Raw genomic sequence first — 23411 nt, 5'->3', positions numbered from 1 at the left:
GTATGTGGTGGCACATACCTTTAATCCCAACACTCAGAAGGCAGAAGTTAGCAGATCTCTTGAGTTCAAAGTCAGCCAGGGCTACAGAGTGAGACCCTGTCTCAAAAGAATCTGAGACTCTGAGTTAAAGGTTTTCAGTAAACGCCAAGCATTGTGGCGCACATCTTTGATCTTGGCACTCGCTCGGGAGGTTGAGGCATGTGAGTCTCTAGGAATTGGAGGCCAGCCTGGTCTACATAGAGAGGCCCTCTCTCTCCCCTCTCTCCCAAAAAAGACTTAGAACCACATGACTTAGGCTTCTTGTAGATTCTAAGTGTGTATTTAAAATGTTCTGCCACATCCAAATCACCTTCAGAAGTATTTTTGTGTTTGTTTGAATGTGTTTAGATGTTCTGCCTACATGTTTATCGTTGTACCACACGAAAGACCAATGCCAACAAAGGCCAGAAGAGGGCACTTTTGGATCCTCTGGAATCAGAGTTATAAGACAGTTGAACTCAGGTCCTTTGTGAGAGTGACCAGGGCTCTTAACCACTGAGCCATCTCATCAGCCCCTTCCAGAAGTCTTAAAGAAAAGAAAGAAAAAGTGATTCTGAAGACAGCTATCAATGAGACAAATGATTAGCTTGAGTTCTCCTGGAGGCAGTCAGGGGTAGCTTGTAGGGGCAGGGTAAAATACATTGCTTTTCAGCAGCCTGATCTGTGGAAGGCCAGGGTTTGATGATGGCAGGGCTTTTCTTCTTTTTTTGGGGGGGGGGTGTTTTTTTTTTTGGTTTTTCGAGACAGGGTTTCTCTGTAGCTTTGGAGCCTGTCCTGGAACTAGCTCTTGTAGACCAGGCTGGCCTCGAACTCACAGAGATCCACCTGCCTCTGCCTCCCGAGTGCTGGGATTAAAGGCGTGCGCCACCACCACCCGGCTTTTCTTGAGACAGTCCTTTCCATTTTTCTCCCTGGATCCTTGACATATGAATAAGTAGTAGGTGGGGCTATTTCCTAGATTTTTAAACTTCTCAGGTAACTGAGCTTTATGCAGATAAAAATGTGTATTTGAAGCCAAAACATGTCCTTCATAAATAAAATGAAGAACTCCTGCATTTGTGTTTTCCAGAATAACAGGGTAGCACTGGGACCTAGTTCAGCAGGTTAGCCATTGCCTAGAATGAGGCCCCTGTTTAAATCAGAGCATCAGAAAAACAAACTGCATCATGGTCAACATTTTTTATTGCTTATTATTGTGTATGCATTTGGTGTGTGCATGTGTACGTGTGTATGTGAGTGTGAGTTTTGCAGGCTTGTACATTTCATGGTACAGATGTGGAGGAAAACTTCTGGGAGTCAATTTTTTCCATCCCCTGTGGGCTCCAGGGATTAAACTTAGGTTGTCAGACAAGTACTAAAAAATGATGAACCATCTCATTGACTTATGGTCAACATGTTTTAAAAACAAAATAGGCTATAATTTACTATAGGAAATTCTACAACATACAGAGTTGTGTTATTTTGGGATATATTATCATAAATATTCAAAATACTAATTAATATAACAATGTCTTTCTCCTTCTCTCTCTCTCTCTCTCTCTCTCTCTCTCTCTCTCTCTCTCTCTCTCTCTTCCTTTCTTTCTAATGTACATTGGTGCTTCTCCTGCATGTATATCTGTATAAGGGTATCAGATCCCCTGGAGCTGGAGTTACAGACAACTGAGAACTGCCATGTGGGTGCTGGGAATTGAACCAAGAGGAGCCAGTGCTCTTAACTACTGAGCCATCTTCCCAGCCCCAAACAATGTATTTCTTAACTGTAGGTTGATTTTTTTTTTTTGTTTTGTTGAGGCAAGGCCTCACTGTATAACTCTGGCTAGCCTTAAGATCTGCCTGCTTCTGCCTCCTGAGTGCTGAAATTATAGGCATACACCACTGCCTGGCTTCCTTACCATAGATGTTAGTCAGATATCGCTTGTAGATTTTGCAGTAGAAGACATGAGTTTCCATCATGTTCTTTTTTCTTTTCTTTCTTTCTTTCTTTCTTTCTTTCTTTCTTTCTTTCTTTCTTTCTTTCTTTCTTTCTTTCTTTCTTTCTTTCTTTTCTGTCTTGGTGCCTGTCTAGAACATAGACCAGGGACTCACAGAGATCTACCTTCTTCTGCCTCCCAAGTGCTGGGATTAAAGGCGTGCGTCACCATCACCTGGCTTCCACCCTGTTATTAGCAGATATCATACACTAGGTATACACATTTTGAAAATATGTATATTTTCAAATAAATAAATATAATTTATTATTATTATTAATAATAATAATATTATATATTAAAATAAATAAATATATTAGAATTGTGATGGTCAGTTTTTAAGGAATGGGGTAACATTGTCATATCACTAAATGATGCCTGTGACTTGTTAGCTTTTCAAATACGCCCCTCTTCACTCTTCCCAATGGAGAATCCCTACCTATGGGAGTAACCTCATGGGAATAATTCTGTATCTCGAGTCTGTTAGGGTGGGGGAACAAAGTCCTCAATGTTGGGCCAGTGCTCAAGTCACTTCTGCAAAAGGCTCATAGTTATCATAGTTAGCTCTGATTCTGGATCTCACCATTGTGACAGGCAAAACTAGATGGTGGAAGACAGCAGTGGAGGCCTGTTCTCATGGCTGTGACCGAGAAGGATTTGCTCCTTTACGATTGTATGCCATGGACAAGAGATGCCTGGGCATCACCATGTCATAGCTACCCTCTTGTTGCCACAAGGTAAGACAAAAGAAAGAAATACTCTTAAGTCTGCTATAAAGTGAATTCTACTGCCTTTGGTGCCTAAAATAGCATTTAAGAGACTAACAGACAAAATCTATTTTTTTTCCAACTTATCATTTTGCAACTCCTAACTCTTAACAGAATAAATTGCTTCAATCACTTGTGGGTGTTTGTGTGTGTGCATGCGCAAACATAAATTGTTGAGGGAGTGGCTATTCCTTTTAGAACTTGCTTAGTCATGGAGATAATAGGGGTTTGGGGTGGTTTTGTTTTTCTTTATTATTGACTGTGACTAAAACCACTGAAATCGTAGTAGCCTTTTGAGTAGGTGATGAAATCATTTAAACCAGACTGTGGTACAGTGGACAAACCGCTCAATTTAGCCAGAATATCTTTGCAGTGCTCTTTGCAGCAAAAGAGCACATAGCACAATCATGGCTTTGTCCTGAAGCCACAGATGTTCCCAGTGTCACAGAGAACAATTGAGAAATATAAAGTTGAAGTGGTTTTTTTAAATATTTATTTATTTATTATGTATACAATATTCTGTCTGTGTATATGCTGTAGCATGAGGGCCGGCTTGTTGGGGTTTCCGTCCCGCCCGGTACCCCAACAGCCGGCAAATCCCAAAGAGAAATTACATACAGGACTCCATAAGGTTATACACTGATTGGCCCATTAGGTTAGGCTTCTTGTTAACTCTTATAACTTATATTAACCCATTATTCTCATCTATGTTAGCCATAATGGCTCCATACCTTTCTCAGCTGGGCAAGTTACATGCTGCCTCTTCAGTGGTCTGCGCAGGAATGGCCGAGGAACCTTTCTCCTCCCTAGCCTTATCCTATTCTCATTACTCCGCCTCTACTTCCTGTCTGGTTGACCCACCTATATTTCCTGCCTGGCCAATCAGCGTTTTATTAAAATACATGATTGACAGAATACAGATAATTCTCCCGCATTTCTGGGACTAAGCTAGCCGTGCGGGAGCCGGGCAGGATGAAAAGCAGGCCTGCCCGCAGCCCCTCACTACAACAATATGCCTGCAGACCAGACCCCATTACAGATATTTGTGAGCCACCATGTGATTGCTGGGAATTGAACTCAGGACCTTTGGAAGAGCAGGCAATGCTCTTAACTGCTGAGCTATCTCTCCAGCCCCTTGAGGTGTCTTAAGAGATTCATCTAGAAGCGTATTCAAATTGTTTCCCTGGGATCTTAAAGAGTCAGATTTTGGCATAACTAAAAAGCCCCACAAGACTGCTTTTAGGAATCATTAAGAAGTTTCTCTCAGTGCAGTAAACCAGAATCTATGAGAAGTGAGTGTTCTCTGGCAGTGTTTTGTTGTAATTGCCCTTTGCCCTTGATAGAAAGAAGGGGTGGAAGATAATCTAGTGGTTTCATTAGGTGGGGGAGCTGCTCAGAAAAATACTTGGTACCAAAAGAGGAAAGTGTTGGAACCATCTCCTGTGCCCCGTAGAGAACATTGGCTGTTTCCTGTTGGAAACATCAAAAACATTGCTTTTGTGACAGAGTTTCACTATGTAGGCCTAACTGACCTAAAACTTAATATGTAACAGCTAGCCGTTAGCTCAGAGAGATCCACCTACCTTTGCCTCCCAAGAAAGAGAAGTAAAGGTGTGTGCCTCCCCGTGCAGTCTGGTGTCAATTTTTTCATGTAAATAGAGTTAAAGTTGTCATAAAGCTTTCCTGGGCTGCTGTCAGTCACTGGAATAGTTAAAGCACCTCCAGAGTTTGAGAACCAGGAAGATGTGTGCGCCTTAATTCCTTAAGGGGAGAAGCATCTTGTAGGAGACAGAGTTTAAGTGTCATTCCCAGGCCCTCACTGAAGTAAAGAAAGCTACCTTGACATCAGAAACTATGATGTCATCTAAGAACGTCCCATTGTGCTTGTGTAGTGTCCCTGGAAATCCTGAGTTAGTGTCACTTATTCTATTTTATCTCACGTTCACTGAGGGCAGGGCAGGACCAAGGATATGTTGCCACAGTTAAGGTTAGACCCATTAACTTGTATTCCAAAGATTTAGAACACTCTAAATAAACCTTCATTCTGTAAAGCTAGAAGTTCCAGTCACCTCATAAACAAGCAGTTTTTGTCCGTTGGATGTTGCTTGTCAAAGGACTTCAGTAGTAAATAAAACGGGGCAGTTGTGTATTTAAGGAGTAGGTCTGCTCAGAGCCTAGGTACGACATCAAAAACAAAGCCAAACATGGCAGCACATAATGGTGATCCCAGCCCTTGAGAGCTAAAGGCAATAAAACCAGGAGTTCAGTATTGGGCTGGGCTACATGGGAGCCTATGTGAAAAAAAGAAAAGAAAAGAAAACATGCCATATGAGAAAAAGAAGTAAGACTCAATATTTGTGTTTCAAGTAGCATAAAGAAAATGAAGCCAAGAGGAACTGGTGTACAACTCAGTTGGTCCAGTAATTGCTGTATGAGCATTGAGAACTGAGTTCAGATACCAAGAACCCTGCAAAAAGCCTGGTATAGATGTAACTCCAGTTCTGGGGGGTGGGGGTGGAGACAGATAGATCATGGAGCTCACTACCCCCAGTCCAGCAGAATCAGTGGGCTCCACGTTCAAATGAATAGACAGGAAAAAAAGATAACAGAAATATATAGGAAAGTAAGAATTAATTATGCTTCAGACTTCAAAATCAAGTATCATTGTTAGATTTGTATAAAGTAATGGTTACCATTTATGTTGGATTACATACACATTTAGGGTTTGGATTTTTTTGGGTTTTTTTTTTTTTTTTGGCTTTTTGTTTGTTTGGTTTGGTTTTGGTTTTTTGATACAGGGTTTCTCTGTGTAGCTGTGGCTGTCCTGGAACTTGATGTGCAGACCAGGCTGGCCTTGAACTCAACCTGCCTCTGCCTCCTGAGTGCTGAGATTAAAGATATGTACCACCATGCCCAGCTCACATTTAGATTCTTAGAAATCAAAACTGTGTGTGCATGTACATGTTTTCTCTCAGTACATGACATTTTTGGCAATGAGGATTAAGTAATGCCTGGAGGTGTTGAAGGGATTTTTTTTTTTAGGTCTTTACTGAGATCAAAACTAGGTACACAACACAGATAGAAAAGTGTGACGAACTAGATACTGTGGATTTTGCAGTCTTTTTCTATAAGCTTTTTCTTTGACCAGGAGAGACAGAATCCAAGGACAACATGGCTACTGTATCAGTGGAAACTTGAGTGGTATTGAGTTTGTGGGACTAATACGGCCCAAGCTGCTAAAGCTCATCTTTTTGTGAGGCTATTTGGCCTTCCCACAAAAGTGGGGGTGGGAAGCATTTGGCAATGTGTCCTAACCAATGGCTGCTCCCCAAGTCCAGCAGCTGGTTTGAATTAGAATCCCTCTGCTAAATATTTCAAAATCAAATTTAGGGGAAAAATACCTCCTAGACTGATATTTTGTAATGTCTGACATGGGATTAGCAATCAAACTGAATGTGGTAGAATAACCCTGTCACTTTCCTCCATACTCCATTTCCTTGGATCATATATTGAGTAATTCTAAAACTTAACTCTTTCTGAGCTGGCTCATGTTCACCTGGCATGTAAGATCTTCAGGAGTCAGGTTAGTAACACAGTTCTCAGAGGTGACTCCATAGGGCAAGTCTGTAAGTTCAAACTATCTCATAGTAATACCATGTAATCATAAAATGTTTCTTGCAGTTTTCACTGTGCTGACAGTTGCCCTGGGGGTAAGTTAAACTCTGATAACCTTTGCAGGTTTCAGGGCAACTGGCAACCGGTCACATGCACAAGCTGTTGGTAGGCACTGTGTTCCCTAAATGGCCTGTGGGGGTAGGGAGTCAGTTTAATTTAAATGTCTTTATTGAAGTAGTAAAAACTCAGTTTGGGGTAGAGAGATTGCTCAGTGGATGGGAGTGCATTCTGATCCCAGCACCTGGGAGAAGGCCAGGCATCCCACACATGTGCCTATAGCACCAGTGCTATGGCAGCTGAGGCAGGAGGATTGGTAGGACTTTGCGGCCATCAGGTTCGCTCCAGATTCAGTAAGAGACCCTGTCTCAAGGAAGGGTATAAGGTCACAGAACAGGGAGGACACCTGATGTGACTTGTGGCCTCCACATAGGGACAGGTGTACACACCAACACATGCCACATTGACAGCACAAATTATCGGTTTTCTTTCATCTTAACCTGTGAGTATTCATCTTTTTGATATTCTACATGATGAAATAGGAACTATTGAGCTGAGAAAAGAGCTGTACTTCTGAAGTGTGATCTGAGCCATGTTTCAAGAAAAAGAGTCCATGAACTACCGGTTTCCACCCTGAAGAGGGCTGATTAGCAAACCATCGTGCTCAGATCTGTGCTTGTAAGGAGCCTGCTCTAAAAGACCAAAGGAGAGTGCTAACTGTCGCCCTGATGAAATTCTAGTTTTCAAGAAAGATTCTAATTTTGGATCAGGTTTGGGTGCTGCATAGAAGTAGAACCATGTGCTGCATGGTGGAGTTTTGTGACCTGTTCATTTCATTTAACAAGAAGTCCTAAAAGTTCATCCATGTGGTAGATGACCATAGGACTTCCTTTTCTAATCCACTAGTTGGGATGTAGTGTGGTGTTTTGTTTCTTTTTGAGAGGTCACTGTCTGTACCCCAGGCTGGTTTAAAACTTAGAATCCTCCTGCCTCAACTCCCCAAATGTTGGGATTACAGGCATGTACCACTACATTTGGATTCTCTCTCTCTCTCTCTCCCTCTCCCTCTCCCTCTCCCTCCCCCCTCCCTTCCTCCCTCTCTTCCTCCCTCCCTCCCTCCCTCCCTCCCTCCCTCCCTTCCTTTCTTTTTCTTTTGAGACGGTGTTTCTCTGTAGGAGACTGGCCTGAAACTAGTTTAGCTCTTGTAGACCAGACTAACCTTGAACTCAGAGAGATTTGCCTTCCTCTGCCTCCTGAGTGCTGGGATTAAAGGGTGGGCTACAACAGCCCAGCTTCTTTCTTTTTTTCTTGTTCTTTGAGCTTTGATTTTCTTTATATGTTTTGCCTGCTTATATGTCCATGCACCATCTGTGTACCTAATGCCTGTGGAGGCCGCCAGATGAGGGATCTTGGAGATGGTGTGAACTGCGGTATGTCAAACCTCAGTCCTCTGGAAGAGCAGCAAATGCTCTTAACCCAAGTCATCTCTCCAGCCCCGGCAGGATTTTCTGTATCCCTTTTCCTGTTAGTGGGTAATTTTTTATGAAGAGAGTAAGTAGTATCCTGCCTCTTGAGACACCAGGGATTATTCTGTGGGATTAAAGAATAGTATCACCTTCAAAATATCACAGTCTGGTTTTGAAATGCATTCATCTAAAAACTGCTGAAGGTTTTTATAAGTTTCTGCTTACTGAGTATAAATTTCTGGCATTTTCTTCCAGTAATGCAGTGATTACTTTAGCTCTCTGTTCTATTTGTGATCCTAGGTTGGTTCATTCAGGTTCTGGATGTCGGTCACCCTCCCTTGGATCTGACCTTACCTTTGCTACAAGAACGGGCTCTCGGCAGGGCATTGAGATGCATCTCTTCAGGGTTGAAACTCATCGGGATTTGTCCACCTGGACCAGAATACTTGTTCAGGGTTGTCATGCTGCTGCTGAGCTGGTCAAGGAAGTCTCCCTAGGTAGAGATATGTTTGTTTGTTTGTTTGTTTGTTTGTTTGTTTGTCTGTGTCTGTCTGTCTGTCTGCAACAGGTTCTCACATAGCCTGTCCTGACCCGGAACTCAGTTTGTACCGAGGATGAGAGGATGACCTTGAACTCTTGATCCTCCTGCTCTGCTCCCAAGTGCTGTGGTCACAAGTATACACTACCATTCTTGGCCCTGACCCTGGATTTTTAACAACAATTAAAGTATTTTTCAGGATTTGTTTTTAGTGATGTGCGTGGATGTGTATTTGTCTGTTTGTGTCATGTGTGTGCAGGTGCCCCTGGAGTCCAAAAGAGAGAAGCTGAAGAGACAGCATTTGCTTATGTGCTTTTAAAAGCTGAACCATCTCTCCCGCCCTCTAACATTAATTAAATGAAACTGCTCAGCTTTAAAATAAAACCACCATTGTTGTGTGTGCCGACTATAAACTGCCTTAAAATGTGAGCTCAAATGGTGATGGCGGGAAGAAATCCGGTATCTGTCTCACTGGCGAAGCTTTACCATGCTTGCCACATGGCATTAACCACGTGGCTTTTTTACTGTTCATCTTTTAAATCTACATTTAATAGTATAAGATCCTGGGCAGTAAAAGTTAGATCCACTGACTATAGTTAAAAAGATTGTGGGGTCAGGCATGGTGGTGCATGCCTTTGATCCCAGCACTGAAACAGGAGGATATCTGTGAGTTTGAGGACAGCCTGGTCTACAGAGAGAGTTCCAGGGCAACACAGAGAAGAAACCCTTTCTCAAAAAAAAAAAAAAAAAAGATTTAGCATCTAAGATATGTCCAGACACCCTTAAATGCAAGCATCTTACGAAATTGTAGCTACAGAGATTAAAGTGTTTGAAATATGAATTTCTCTTCAAAGGTTTGAAAATATTCTGTCCAACACTGTTAGTGCTTGAAGGAGTTGGTTGCCATAGTTTCACTAGAGAAGCTCCCTCTAGTGCCTAGTTCCTGCTGGTTCTTGTGGTGCACTGTGGATGCGCCCCCTGGTGGCTAGTCCCTGTGAATTTGGGGTTTCACTTATGCTCTGCAAGCATACAGGTATTTCAATTTGCCTTTCAGTTTCACAAAAGCTAGGGCTAGTGTGGCTGGGACTTGAGCTGCGGTTCTCATATGGAGCCAGTGCGTTATGCTCCTTCTTCTCTCTCCAGATGACTCATACTCATGGCTGGATTAAATGCCTGAAGGATACACAGTGTCAATCCCCTTCGTCCATTACATCAGCAAATATTTGCTGTGTACTTTAGTATTTACCCACAGCTGTGCTTTATAATGAGAGAGATAAAAGTAACTAAGACCTTATTTCCTGTCCTTGACTAAGAGCCGTGAGAAGAGCACAGTGTCCTGTTGTCCTTTGTGATTAGCTTGTCGATAGATTTGTAGGGTGGCTTGTCTTACACCATTGAGCAGGTGTAAGACACCTGCTACCCCAGCCTTTCTCCAACAAAGTTCTAGGGATCTACTTCCTTCAAAGTTTCCCTGCAATTCTCAAAAGAGTCTGGGCCACTTCTGTCTGTCTTTCTTTCTCTCCCTCTTCCCTCTACCTTTCTTCCCCTCTCATTCTCACTCTGCCTCCTGTTCTGCTGTAGGGTCAGGTCAAAGAACTTTTTCCAGAAACACCCAAACTCCCTAGAACTACGAGGTAAAAAGGAACCGATCCCAGAGTAGTAGAAGCAGGATTTGTGGCATAAAACATCTGTATCATGCTGGGTGATGGTGGTGCACGTCTTTAATCCCAGCACCCAGGAGGTAGAGACAGGCGGATCTCTGTGAGTTCGAGGCCTGCCTGCTATACAGAGCTAGTTCCAGGACAGGCTCCAAAGCTACAGAGAAACCCTGTCTTGAAAAATGGGGGGAAAAATCTCTATTAGTAGGTCTTCACCAGTGTTTGAATTTAAGAAATACAAAGGTTAGGCCTTTAATCCCAGCACTTGGGAGGCAGAGGCAGGTGGATCTGTGAGTTCAAGGCCAGACTGGTCTACAAACGAGTGTCAGGACTGTTACACAGGGAAACCCTGTCTCAAAAAAAAAAAAATCAAAGTTGGGGGGAGTAATACAGATAGGGATAAGAAGTGGAGCTCAGTGATCCATGCAGAGACTGAGATTCAGTCTTCAGCACTCTAGACAGGCTAAATAAAAAAGATATTGACAGAGAAAATAAAGTGCTTGCCACACTGCATGAAGGCCAAAGTTCATTCCCCAGAACCCATGTCTACAACTGAATCCAGCTGTGCTGGCTCATGTGTGTCGTTCCAGTTCCTCCCAGAAAGATCAAGTCGGTTACCTGGGAGTCCATGGCCAGACCAGCAAGAGAACTTGCTTGTTTCTAAAAATATAAGATGGATAACAGCTAGGGAGGACAGTCCCAAGGTCTGGCCTCTGACTTCTACACACATGCACATAGAGGCATAAAATAGATGACATGATTACATTCATTTCAGTATAGCGCCGATGGACCCCATAGTGAATGAATCTCTTCCCCCTCTGCTTTACTAAAGTGTGCTAATATTAGGGACTTCTTCAGAAGTTACCTTTAAGGCAGGTGGTGGTGGTACATCCCTTTAGTCAAAGGCAGAGACAGGCAAATCTCTGAGTTCAAGGCTAGCATGGCCTGTGTACAGAGCTAGTTCCAAGACAACCAGGACTACACAGAGAAACCCTGTCTCAGAAGAAAGAAAAAGAAGTTGTTTTTTGTTGTTGTTGTTGTTGGTGGTGGTGGTTTTCTGTGACAGGGTTTCTCTGTGTAACAGCCCTGGCATCACTATTGCTGTGATGGACACCAGGACCCAAAGCAACTTGGGGAAGAGTTTATTTCACTCACAGTTCATCATTGAAATCAGTGAGAGCAGGAACTGAAGCAGGGCAGGAACCTGGAGGCAGGAGCTGATGCAGAGGCCATAGATGGGTACTGCTTACTGGCTTCCTCCCCATGGGCTGCTCAGCCTGCTTTCTTGTAGAGCCCAGGACCACTGGCCCAGGGATGGCACCACCCCCAGTGGGCTGGGTCCTCCCCCATCAGTCACTAAGGAAATGCCCTACAGGCTTGCTTAAGCCTGATCTTATGGAGCCATTTTCTCAATGAGGCTCCTTCCTCTCTGATGACTCTAACTTGTCTCAAGCCTGGCCCCACAATATCTTTTTTGTTTTCTTTAATTAAAATATTTAGTTTTGTTTTTAGAGATAGGTTGTCCTAAAACCAGACTGATCTCATACTTGCTATATATCCAGGGTGGCAGGATATGCCTGATCCTTCTCCCTCTGCAATCCCAAGCCCTGGGATTATAGGTATGTATCATCACGCCCACTTCAGCCAAATATTAGAAATATATGAAGAGGTGCATGGTCTGCAGGTGCCGAGGGAGGAAAGACTTGCGTCCCAATCACAGTTCATTTTACCCCTGACAAAGCCATGCTCCAGGAGCTGACTACTCTGAAGTTAGGGTTGGCCTTCCATGAAACACAAGAGGACACAGCAGAAACCTAAGTTCCCATAAAGGAAGAATGAGGACATGGAAACGGGGCACAGTCAATGCTTAATGTAATTCAGTTGATTTAGAACTTGGAGGTTATCCGTGTCCTTGGAGAGAGAGATGCTTACCGGTGTGATGACAGAGCAGGTGCTGCAAAGGCCGAGGGCTGATGGGACAGTGAGACAGTGTGGAGAGTTCTTCCAGGAAGTTTGCTGTGGAGAAGAGAAAAGGGCAGTATAAAATATTTGATTTTTGTTTATTTTGTTGGTTTTTCTGGTTTTTCAAGACAGGATTTCTCTAGCTTTGGAGCCTGTCCTGGTACTTGGCTTTGTAGACCAGGCTGGCTCCGAACTCACATAGATCCACCTGCCTCTGCCTCTGCCTCCCGAGTGCTGGGATTAAAGGCATGTGCCACCACCGCCCGGCTTGATTGGTTTTTCGAGACAGAGTTTAGGTGGGTAGCAGCTCTGGCTGTTTCAGAACTCACTCTGTAGACCAGGCTGGCCTTGAACTCAGAGCCTGCGTTCTGCTTCCAAGTGCTGTTTAAAGGTGTGCGCCACCACCGCCTGGCTAGTTTTATCTTTTCTTTGGGGACTATCTGAATTCCCATCCTAGAAATCTTTTTCTGACTTTAGCCTTAGCTCAGTCTCAAGTGTAATTATGACTTATAGATTCTACCTTGTACGGTTAGGGCTTCAGAGGAAGAGCCTGTCTTAAAAAGAAAACTCAGACTGGCTTTGTAGTCTATGCCTATAATTCTAGCAGTCAGGATACACAAACAAGAAGATCAGAAGCACATAATTACAGGTCAGCCCGGGGTACACTGAACCCTGTCTGAAAAGAAATATAAGAATAATAGGTCTTTTAAAAAATATGGACTCCTCATGAATTTTCTTCCTTCATGAGGTTATGCTAGTCTTCCCTGTTTCATTCCAATTTTAGTATTTGTTCTATCAAAGTGAGTGCAAAATTTAAAAAGTCTTTTAAAATTTATATTTTAGGAAATTTTAAGTAACTTAGGCCTCATATTCTCAAGAAAAGATCATTTTTCCTGTTTGAAACTAGAGGAATTCTTTTCTACTTGATAACTAAAATAAAGCTTTATTATATGTGAGTTTTTCTTGTCTTTGATAGGCTGCACCTTAAGTGGCCAAGAGGTAAGATTTACTGTCCACTATGAGCATGGGTTCACTATCTCCAGAGACAACGGCAGCTCCAGCAGCATACTGTACCGCTATCCTTTTGAACGGCTGAAGATGTCTGCTGATGATGGCATCAGAAATCTCTATCTGGATTTTGGTGGTCCTGAGGGAGAACTGGTGAGAATGTTTCTGAAAACTATGAACATGCCTATTGGGTGCCACCCTGAATGACATGAACCGGTCTGCACTGGTCATTTCTGTCTTTTACATTGCTTCTGGTTTGCTTGCTTTCCTTTATGTTGCTGGATATTGAATTCAAGGCGTCTGCATGCTGAGTGGTCCTTTACCACTGAGCTGTATTCCCAATCTTCTCACTGTCTCTTACCTCCTGTGGCCTAACATTTGACATTCCATTACAGCTAAGACATTGTTCATTGATTTTCAGGATGGCCCTGGGATTGTCTTGGTTCTGTTTTTTGTTTATTTCTATTAGTTAGTTTTCAAGACAGGGTTTCTTTGTGTAGCCCTAACTATCCTTTAACTCGCTCTGTAGATCAGGCTGGCCTTAAACTCAGATCCACCTGTCTCTGCCTCCTGGGACTAAAGGCATGTCCAGCCACCACCTGGCAGGATTGAACTTTTGTTGTTTCGTTTCTCCACATTAGGGAGCGATTCTCTTTTTCTAAAGTTTCGTCTGAGAACTGGAGAAAAAGTAATGTGTTTGTTCTACATGTATGAAAATCTGAGTTCAATCCCCTTTAAAAAAAAATCTACATTAAAGAAGCTGGGTATGTAGCACACTTGCAATTCCAGCATTGGAGAGACAAAGATGGATAGATCCCTGGGCCTTGTTGGTCATCCAGCCTAGCTTAAGTGGCAAGTTCCAGGCCAATGAGAGACCCTGTCTCAAAAAAAAGTGTGGAAAGAGCCGTAGAGGTGGCTTGGCAAGTAAAGGCAATTGCCACCAACCTCATGACCTATGGATCCACATGGTGACACAAGAGAACCAACTTCCATAAGCTGTCTTCCATGTACGTGTCATCCATGTGCTCACTTGTACACAAACACACACGCATGCACACAAACTCGAGTTATATACACACAATAAAGAAACGTGATTTAGTTATTGAAATGGAGCTCACGTAATAGAGTGCTTGCCTAGCATGCACAAAGCTCTGTTTGATCCCTTGCACCACATAAATCTGGGCATGGTGATGCATCCCTGTAGTCTCAGAACCTTGAAAATACAGGCAGACAGATCAGAAATTCAGGGTTATCCACAGCTATGCAACAAATTTGCGGCTCACCAGGGCTTCAAGAGACTGCATTAAAAACCAAAACAAACATGGAGTCAGCTGGGTGGTGCACACCTTTAATCCCAGCACTCAGGAGGCAGAGTCAAGTGGATCTTGGTGAGCTCAAGGCCAGCCTGAACTACAGAGAGAGTTTCCAGCCAAGGATGTACAAAGAAACCCTGTCTCAAAAAACCAAAAAGAAAAAAAAAAAGTGGAACATCATATCTAGATTTGTTTAATGCCTTTGTTTATTATTAAAGTGTGTGTCCTTTCTCCACAGACTATGGACCTGCATTCTTGTCCAAAGCCGATTGTATTTGTGTTGCACACGTTCTTATCCGCCAAAGTCACTCGAATGGGACTGCTTGTATGAGCAGCGGCGAGAGTCAAGAAAGAGCTTCGACTGTCACTAGAAGTATTTCCACCTCAAAAAAATAAAAATCAAAAAAAGCAACAACAAAGAAGCACAAAAAGAAGCCCTGCTCTGCTCCATCACAGTGCCTTCCCACAAACCTCAGATCACTGCTGAAACCACAGGGTTAAAGAAGGGCCGACCTTTCCCACGCAGCCTTGGTCAGGAGTTCTAGAACTGTAATAAGCTCCAAATTGAAGCTGTTGATTTGTCGTCTCATATTGTGATCGCTAAGTAATTGTGTTTATTTCCCGTTAGGAAGGCTGGCTCTTTGGGTTTCTCTTTGGTTACAAACAGTCAGAGAAGTTCTCCTTTTCTTCCTGCAGGGTTTGTTTGGGGCTTGGCCTTGAGCTCTTATTAGGATAACTGTTGCTCCCCAGATGCTAGTGTCCAGCAGCCCATCATCCCTCCGGCATCCCACACAGGTCGACTGCACACAGTGTTCCTGTCTTTACCTGTAATTCCCCAATGGTTCGTCCATGCACCCTGGCTCTCACTCACCTCACCCTGCCCCACACCCCACCTCTGATCCCAGCTCTGCCGCTCATGAGTGCTGTCTTTAGTCCGGTTGCCTTTGCCCTCACTCCCCTTTTTGGTGGTTGGCCAAGTTGAAAATCCAGTTGGAAACCGCTTCTCTGAAAAAGGAGTTTACTTCCTTTAGTTTTTATTGAGTTTATATTTGGTAGGAGCCTGGGGATGGTCTAAAGTTTATTTTGCAAGAAAGATTCTTATTCTAAGCTAAGCCATTTCTTATTGCTTACCAAATGTGCCTTTGGTTAGGTTCTGTGGAGCTTTATTCGTGACTGTTTAGCTGATTGGATCTCACTGCCATTCTAGGAAGACCATCTAGCTTTAAGGAGTCAACCTTTAGGTCGCTTCCTCAATGGCATCTTTTGGTGGTGACTTTGTGGGTCGTTAGCTTTGCAGCACAGATGCCATGTCAAGTGGCACTGTGGGGCCAGGAAAGATCCTGGCACTGGACTTTTGTGGTCCCAAAGTGGTAAAGGACAAGTCGCCTCCAGCTCTTCCCCACACACCCTGAGTGGGTGGAGTGATCAGACGCTCGGCAGCTGCCTACTTAGGTTCAGCTCAGTGTCATCAGGACTCAGCCTCAGGGTGCTTTCTGATGTTGTGGCCTGGATAAATCATATCCAGCTTCTTTTTCCTGGCTTGGAAGAAAATAGATGTGTGTAGAAACATTTCAAATAGTCTCGCTACATAAAATACCCAGATTAGCACAATCCGTAAATCAGAACAAAAAGAAATATTGCCTTAGAGTTTTCTATGCTCTCTGAAAAAAAGTCTAGAAATAGCTCTCATTTTCTAGATTTCTCTGGAGTGTGCTACACAGACATGTAATGCTTCAGATGGCGTAGGGGAGAAAAAGAAAGAAAACAACTGTTCATGCAGAGCCTGAGGTGTGAAGTTCGGGTGCCTTGACTGGCGATAGAGGAAAGGACAGATCCCCAAGTAAAGGAGGTGCCCACTGTCCTCCGCCTTCTCTGTGGTCAGACTGATGGTGTGCAGAGGCTGAGGAGGAATGCCCCCCCACCCCAGCTTCGGATAGGTATTGGCGCACCAAAAACAAATGTTGGGATTTACTTTAAACTAGAAACTAAGATCTAAAGGACATCTTTCTAGAACTTTTTATATTTTAAGTAGTTGTAATCCTGAGATTGGATCCATCCATGATACATCTTCTGCTCAAAAAAAGAAAGGAAAAAACGTATTTCAAAGGTCCAGCCGAGTTCAGAAAGCAGAACTACAACAGATAACCTCAGGCGGAAGCTCAGATGCTCTTGTTGTTAGAAGTTATGAACGGCACAGGCTTCAGTGATAGAGTTGAAGTCTTCCATATTGGTGGGAAAGGCTAAGCCACCCAGAAGACTGATGGGAGGTCCTGCCACCCTGTCCTTAGAAGGGCAGTGAGTGGTGTGAGGACTGCAGCCCATTCAGTCCTGGTAGACAATGAAGGCTTATGGGTGATGTGTCATTAACAGCCCAGAGAACCAGGCCTCTAAGCCGCTTGTTTCAGAAGCTGCCGCAGCTCCCCCAGGCATATGTGCAGCTAATTGTGTCACATTTTTCAAACCACAAGTGAAAGGCTTTTTGTGAGTGTTGGACAACTTAATACATACCTGTAGTATCAATGTTGTACTCAAATGCCAAAATATAAAATAGTTTCAATATTATATAATAACTAAAAATGGACATCCCTGTTAATTCACCTCATTTATAGAATCAGCTAAATTGTCTTTTTTCTTTTGACTATTGTGGGATCCTGGGTGTCGAGTGGAAAGGAAACTGTTCAGGTGGACTATTTCCTAGGTATCTTTGCCTTCCATACCTGGATTGCTAGCCCTGGGCAGAGAAGTCTCCTCCCCCCAAGAGAGAGGACTAAAGGAAGCTGATGTTGTCTACAAGCCTTGCCCAGAAATTGGTATCAAATATTTTATACAAGAAATGCTCCTGTGTGTTTGCTGTACCTATTAGATGATTATAAGTAAAGGCACCAACTTATAAACAGTTCAGGTTAAATTCTGGGATATTATGGGCAATCAGAAATGTTACTTTAATTACCATCTGCCTATTTTGAAGCCATGTTTAGCACTTTTCAGACCAGGGTAAGTCTGATCATGCCTGGTGGGGTTTCTTGTTTTTGTTTTTGTCTGAACTCTTAAGTTTGTTACTGGAAATTATTTGCATGGTAGGAGAGATTGAATTATTTATTTTTTTATATGTAGAAAAATCTCTCTAGCCAACAGAAAGCTAACATTGTTTCTAATTTGTTTTACTAACATCCTCCTGAAAGAATAGTAGCAAAGCTTTTATTCAAGAATAAATGCACTTAGCTGATAAACCAAAATTTATTCTTTCAAAAGAGGAAATTATTATCACCAAAAAAAATATTAAACTTGAACTTTGAACATGATTATCCCCCCCCCCCGCAAAAAAAAGGTTTTACTATGAATGGTTTGGATGAACAAAAATGTGTGGAGAGGATTACTGATTTCTTAAAATTTTGTAAGAAACTCAAAGTCTTCTTGTTTAATTTAAATTCGTGTGGATTTGTTTTCAAATTCATTGAAGAATCTGCCCGTGTGTTAATGCAAATCACCTTCCAAGCTGCTATGCAAACTAATATTGAAGCCTCACCTACTAAGAGGGTTCAGCAGTTTTGAAGTGTTGAGGAAAGAGACTCCAGCACTTTCTCTGTTCTTTTGTATCTTTGGTGGACACTTACCTGGATCATAATTTATTATTCGCACTGGTTCAAGCTATTGATTGTACATTATATTTAAACTATCCAAACATTCTGCTTTTATTCCCAAGTAGCTGCCAGCAGCTCTAGGTACCAAGAATGAACTGAGTCCTTAGAAAGCTGGGTCGGGGCAGTGGTGCACTCCTTTAATCCCAGCACTCAGGAGGCAGAGGCAGGCAGATCTCTGTGAGTTTGAGGCCAACCTGGTTTACAGTGTGAGTTCCAAGACAGACAAAGCTACAAAGAGAAGATAAACAAAACAACAACAACAACAAAAAAGAAATCTGGGCTTGGTGGTTAAGAGGGCTTGCTACTGAACCATGAGGACTGGAGCTCAGATCCCAGCACCCATGTCCAACGGCCCAGGAAAGCAAGGAAGCAAACAAGCTCCTCATCTCTAGTGAGGAAGTCAAATGCAGGTCGCTTAGCTCTTAAAAGCACATTGCTCTGGATGGTATTTAATATGTAGCACTACAGTGGGAATCTGAGTACTTGGGAAGCTCAACCAGGTTTGCCAGGCACCAGGACTACACAACAAGACTGTTTCAAAACAACAATAAAATTCTAGTACCTGGTAGCTGCAGGCAGAGAATTAAAGATTAGTTGTATAGCCAGTTCAAGGCCAACTGGATTGTATATGATCCTGTCTGGAAAAAATAAAATAGATAAATTTGAAATTGCAAGAACTTTAGTTGAATTTTACTTTAGTTGAATTCTACAAAAATCATACTCATTCCTTCAAATGTTTTGGTCAGGCACATGAACCAGGTGGTGGTATGGTCTGCTGTGAGCTTAGGAAGCTTTCCATGCGTTACGGTTGTTTTGTGGCTCTTCCTCTGCTGAAGATAAAAGAAACTCTGCATTTTCCTATTGTTCCTAGAATGATTTTTAGTTTCTACATAGACTCCTTAAAAGCTGATAGCACTTACCCTGAACCGTCTTTAAACTCCACTTCTCTCTGTGCTGGACATCTAAACATTCACTGAGAGTGTAATGGTAGATAGAAGTCATGCTGCATGTCAGGACTGCGTGTATTCTAGCAACATAGCTGTCCCCGCTATAGTGTCGTAAGTAGAAATTATTCATTCTAGCAATAGACTATCCAAGTAGCTGATCTGAAACCTGTTCTCTCTTTAAAAAATGAAATGGCCTGGAGGTGTAGCTCAGTAGCAGAATGCCTGCCCAGCATGTGCAAGGCCCTGGGGCCCTCTGGAGCACTGCTCAGAACAACACAAACCCATATCTGGCCACAAGTTTATCAAAGGCAAGGTTTCAGGCTGAGGTTCAGGGAATAGCCACAGGGGGCACATTATTTTCTTGTCTCTTATCCAGCAGTGGCCAAATCAACTAGAAAAATGCTTGTTATATTAACTCAGAAAAACATGAGTTCTTTTCCTTTTTACTCCTTGACATTGGCATTGGCCCCAGGCAGGACCTTGGTCACGCTAAGCATAGTCAGTACTGCCATGTGATATACTCTTATATTCCCAGCCCCTTTGATTTCAGAATAACAAGTTTTGGTTTTCTTCTTGGTTTGTAGATATACTCTCTCATATGACCTAGGTCAGCCTCAAATTGCTGGTCCTCCTGCCTCCAGCTTAGTGCCAGGAACCACCGCTGTGCACCAGCTTCAAGCTAACCTTGAACATCATTTCTTGCCGCCTCTATTTTCCCATCCCACTTTGGGTGACTGGATCAAAGCGTTTTCTAAGATTTATTTTTCTTTTATGTATGAGTGTTTGCCTACATGTGAATCATATGCATGCCCGGTGGGTGCTGAGAATGAAAATCCAGGTCTTCTGCAGGTACAGCCAGTGCGCTAACCACTGAGCCATCTCTCCAACCAGTTTGTGAGGTGTAATTCCAGCACTTGGGAGGTGTAAGGCAAGGAAGATCAAAGTCATTCTTAGCTATGTAGAGAATTTAAGGCTAACCTGGAATACACGAAACCCAGCTCAACAATTTTGTATATGTGAATTTAATGTAATATCTAAATATTTTGCAAATTATTCTTTGCTGTCAAATATCAATTGGTGTGGGTGGGTGGGTGTTGATTGTTTGGTTTGTTTGTTTGTTTGTTTTTTTATTTGGTTGGTTGGTTGGTTTTTCAAGACAGAGTTGCTTTGTGTAATAGCCCTAGTTGTTTTGAAATTTGACCTGTAGACCAGGCTGGCCTCGATTTCTCAGAGATCAGCCTACCTCTGCCTCCCAAGTACTGAGATTAAAGGTGTGCGCCACCACACACAGCTGACTTTTTTATTATACTTTTAAATAGGCAGCAAAGCTTATTTCTAAACATTACTGACCTACTCATTTTCATACTTACTATTTAAGCATTTTATTTTTTAAGGTTCTTATACACATCATAGCTGGACTGTTTTTAGTAAGCAACCAAATTGCATTAAAAATTAGCAAGATTCCAGGGCTGGAGAGATGGCTCAGCAGTTAGAACACTGGCTGCTCTTCTAGAGGTCCTGAGTTTAATTCCCACATCCCTCTATAACCATAGTCACATGGGATCCAGTGCCCTCTTCTGGTGTGTGGTGTACATGCAGACAACACTCATATACATACAATACATAAACAAATAAGTCCTAAAAATTAGGAAGATTCCACTTATTCTAGAACACTGATATTCAAACTCAGTGGAAAGAGACCTAGAAAAAGTGAGAGTTTTGCTGAATTTTCCTCAATGACATTCCCTTTAAGTCACCTTGCCTTCTATTAACCTTTCAGGTCAGCTTTTCAAACATGTTTAATTCTTCGCAGACAGCACCTGAGCTTTCTGTGGTGGGGGTGGCAAAAGGATGCAGTTACATGGACTTCTTACCCTTGTTTTCAAGTATATTGGAGTCATGTGTGAAAATGAGGCCACACCTTCAGTGTCTTGCTCTTTAAACTTGCCCTTTGACAATCAGGTGCTAATGATTGTTTTTATCAAAACCAGCACATAGTATTGCTGTCTGTCAGGACGAGTCCTGCTAGCAGTGGGTATTTGCTGCATCTTGCTGATGGTTTCTGAATTAGTAGGACTGGAGAGAGAGAAAAGTTCGGGTTTGACAGTCTCCGAGATCCTCACTTATATCATATCCTAGGCACTGGGTTGAGATCTTCAGTACAGGATGCCCGTGTCACGGTTACAGCCTGTTGTGAGTTCAGCTTGAAAATGTCAGTGCCCGAGCAATCACTTTTCCATTTTGGTGCCAGATCTGAAATCGTATGGAGCAGAGCCTGCTTTTTCTCCTATGCACACTCTGTTATTACCCACATGTCTGTCTTATTTCCCATGCTGCTCTTTTTTTCTAAGTGTAAAGACTTGAAAGCTAGCTTAGGTAAGGCTGGTGGTATAGCTCAGTTGGAAGAAGGCTTGCCTCACATGCAGGAAGCCCTGGGTTTGATCCCTGCACCATAGAAAACCAGGTGTGATAGCCACATTTGTAAACCCAGCAGTCGTTTGGAAGGTGGAGGCAGGAAGAAGCTATCCTCAATCACATAGTGAATATTGAGCCAGCTCGAATTGTGAAACTGTCTCAAAAAAGAATAAATTTCTACCAATTGGTTGTTTGGGGTTTTATTTGTTTTCTCTTTTTAGAATCTCTTTTATTTAAATAAGACCTCTGTTCAAGTCTTATCTAAAATGTCTCAAGTTTTCTGGCTACCAAATCAAAGACCCATGACATAAAACAGAGCAGTTTGTGTTCTTAATTTTTAAAAAAGCTTTATGTATACTCTTATTAATATAGATGCTTAGACAACACTTCCCTTGGGTTGCACATCAACATTTAGCATTGTATATTACAATGAAAACTTGTAACTTAAGGATATTATATATATAAGTATATATGCCTTTGTAACCTTTATATTGTAAATAAAAAGTTGCTTTTAGACATCGTTTCATTTTTTAGAATGTGCACATAGTTTCTGACTTACAGCAAAGTTTCAAAAACACTGAAGAAGAAAGCGCTTGCTGGCTGCAGTTCCAGCACTCGGGAGGCTGAGGCTTGAGACTGCGAGACCTGCCTAATGTGTATTTCCAAAGCTTGTCTCCCCTCGGCCACCTTTCCTAAATTACTCCATTGCCTTTACCTGTCTGTTTCTAGCAGGCATTCTATTACCCTTAACTTGCTGATAAATGCCTGTCGTGATGCAGGGCACTTTGGGTGGCTACTGTCTGGCCTTCCTTGCCAGTTAATCAACATGAGATCAAGGCCAAAACCTCCAAGCAAATGCAGATGTTGTCATGCATCCTTGCAGGCCTCCCTTTGCTTTTGGGCCTCTTATGCCCAGGACCATGTGTTACCTTTGGTTGTCATGTCTCTTCAGTCTGGGACATTCTTTAGTCACTCCCTAATCAAATGCCTAAGTTAGTAAACACAGGTGTTTGGGCCCATGGGAGGCTCAGCAGGTACCTCCAATCTGATGAGTTGGGTTCCCAATATGTGCACAGAGGCACACACACCCCCTCCCACACAGATGCACATAATGCATTTTACATAAATGTAAAAAAAAAATAGGTGGTTGTTGTGCATGCCTTTAATCCCAGCACTTGACAGGCAGAGGCAGGCAAGTTTAAGGCCAGCCTGATCTACAGAACAGCCAGGACTAAACACAGAAACCCTGTCCCAAAAAGAAGAAAAAACCCTCATAAGTGTGCCCGGCCATTTGGGTTTTGGTTAATTCCAGATGTAGTTAACCAAGAATTACCATCACATCTGCTTACTATAACTAATACCTCAGCCACTGAAGCCACTACTCCAACTTGGTTGGCCACCACCACACCCAACCACCCTGACTCCAGGACACCTCAGCTGCCTCTTAGAAACAGAAGTGTCAGCAGCAGGGAGGGGGTACAGAAGCAATGGCACAAGTGGTGAATAAATGGATTGGCGCCATTCTGAAGCAGGTTCAGAACAGCTGCCCTCTGCTTTTCAACATGTATGGGTGCTTAGCCTATATGTATGTAAAGGCACTGTGTGCATACAGTACCCATGGAAGCCAGAGTGTCGGATCCCTTGGAGCTGAAGTTACAAATGGTTGTGAGCCATCATGTGGGTGCTGACTATAAACTCAAGTCCTCTAGAAGAGCAGCCAGTGCCCTTAACTGCTGAGCCATCTCTCCAGCCCAGCAGCCCCACTCTTAGAACTAGTTTTAAGAGTCAGACAAGGTGGCGCATGCCTTTAATACCAGCACTCGGGAGGCAGAGGCAAGAAGATCTCTTGAGTTTAAGGTCAGCCTGGTATACATAGTTATATATAAGATACATCATTTAAAAACTTCTTTCTCATGGACCTGGGTTTGGTCCCTTTCCTTTCTGTCCTGGGTGTGTTCTTTACTTAACCTATTTCATTCTTTGGAACAGAGCTAGAAGTCAGCCATGAGGCCTCACCA

At 42.8% G+C, this 23411-nt stretch overlaps 1 protein-coding gene and 1 pseudogene across 1 annotated transcript in view; one reads left to right on the top strand and one right to left on the bottom strand.

Moving 5' to 3' along the window:
• Window positions 1-21907, top strand: part of Sntb2 (syntrophin beta 2) — a 79194-nt gene extending 57287 nt beyond the window's left edge. Inside the window, exons 4-7 of the mRNA XM_085681632.2 lie at window positions 2601-2743; window positions 8212-8408; window positions 13046-13230; window positions 14629-21907. Coding sequence (XP_085537758.1) covers window positions 2601-2743; window positions 8212-8408; window positions 13046-13230; window positions 14629-14721 — 618 coding nt within the window. The 3' untranslated portion in view covers window positions 14722-21907. The remainder of the gene's footprint in view (window positions 1-2600; window positions 2744-8211; window positions 8409-13045; window positions 13231-14628) is intronic.
• On the bottom strand, window positions 12778-12877 carry LOC146890142 (U6 spliceosomal RNA; annotated as a pseudogene).
• Window positions 21908-23411: the final 1504 nt, after the last annotated feature.

Source organism: Myodes glareolus, chromosome 22 (genome assembly GCF_982192425.1).
Source record: "Myodes glareolus chromosome 22, mMyoGla1.1, whole genome shotgun sequence".
In the NCBI taxonomy this organism is placed as follows: Eukaryota; Metazoa; Chordata; class Mammalia; order Rodentia; family Cricetidae; genus Myodes; species Myodes glareolus.
This window is presented reverse-complemented; position numbering and strand designations above follow the sequence as displayed.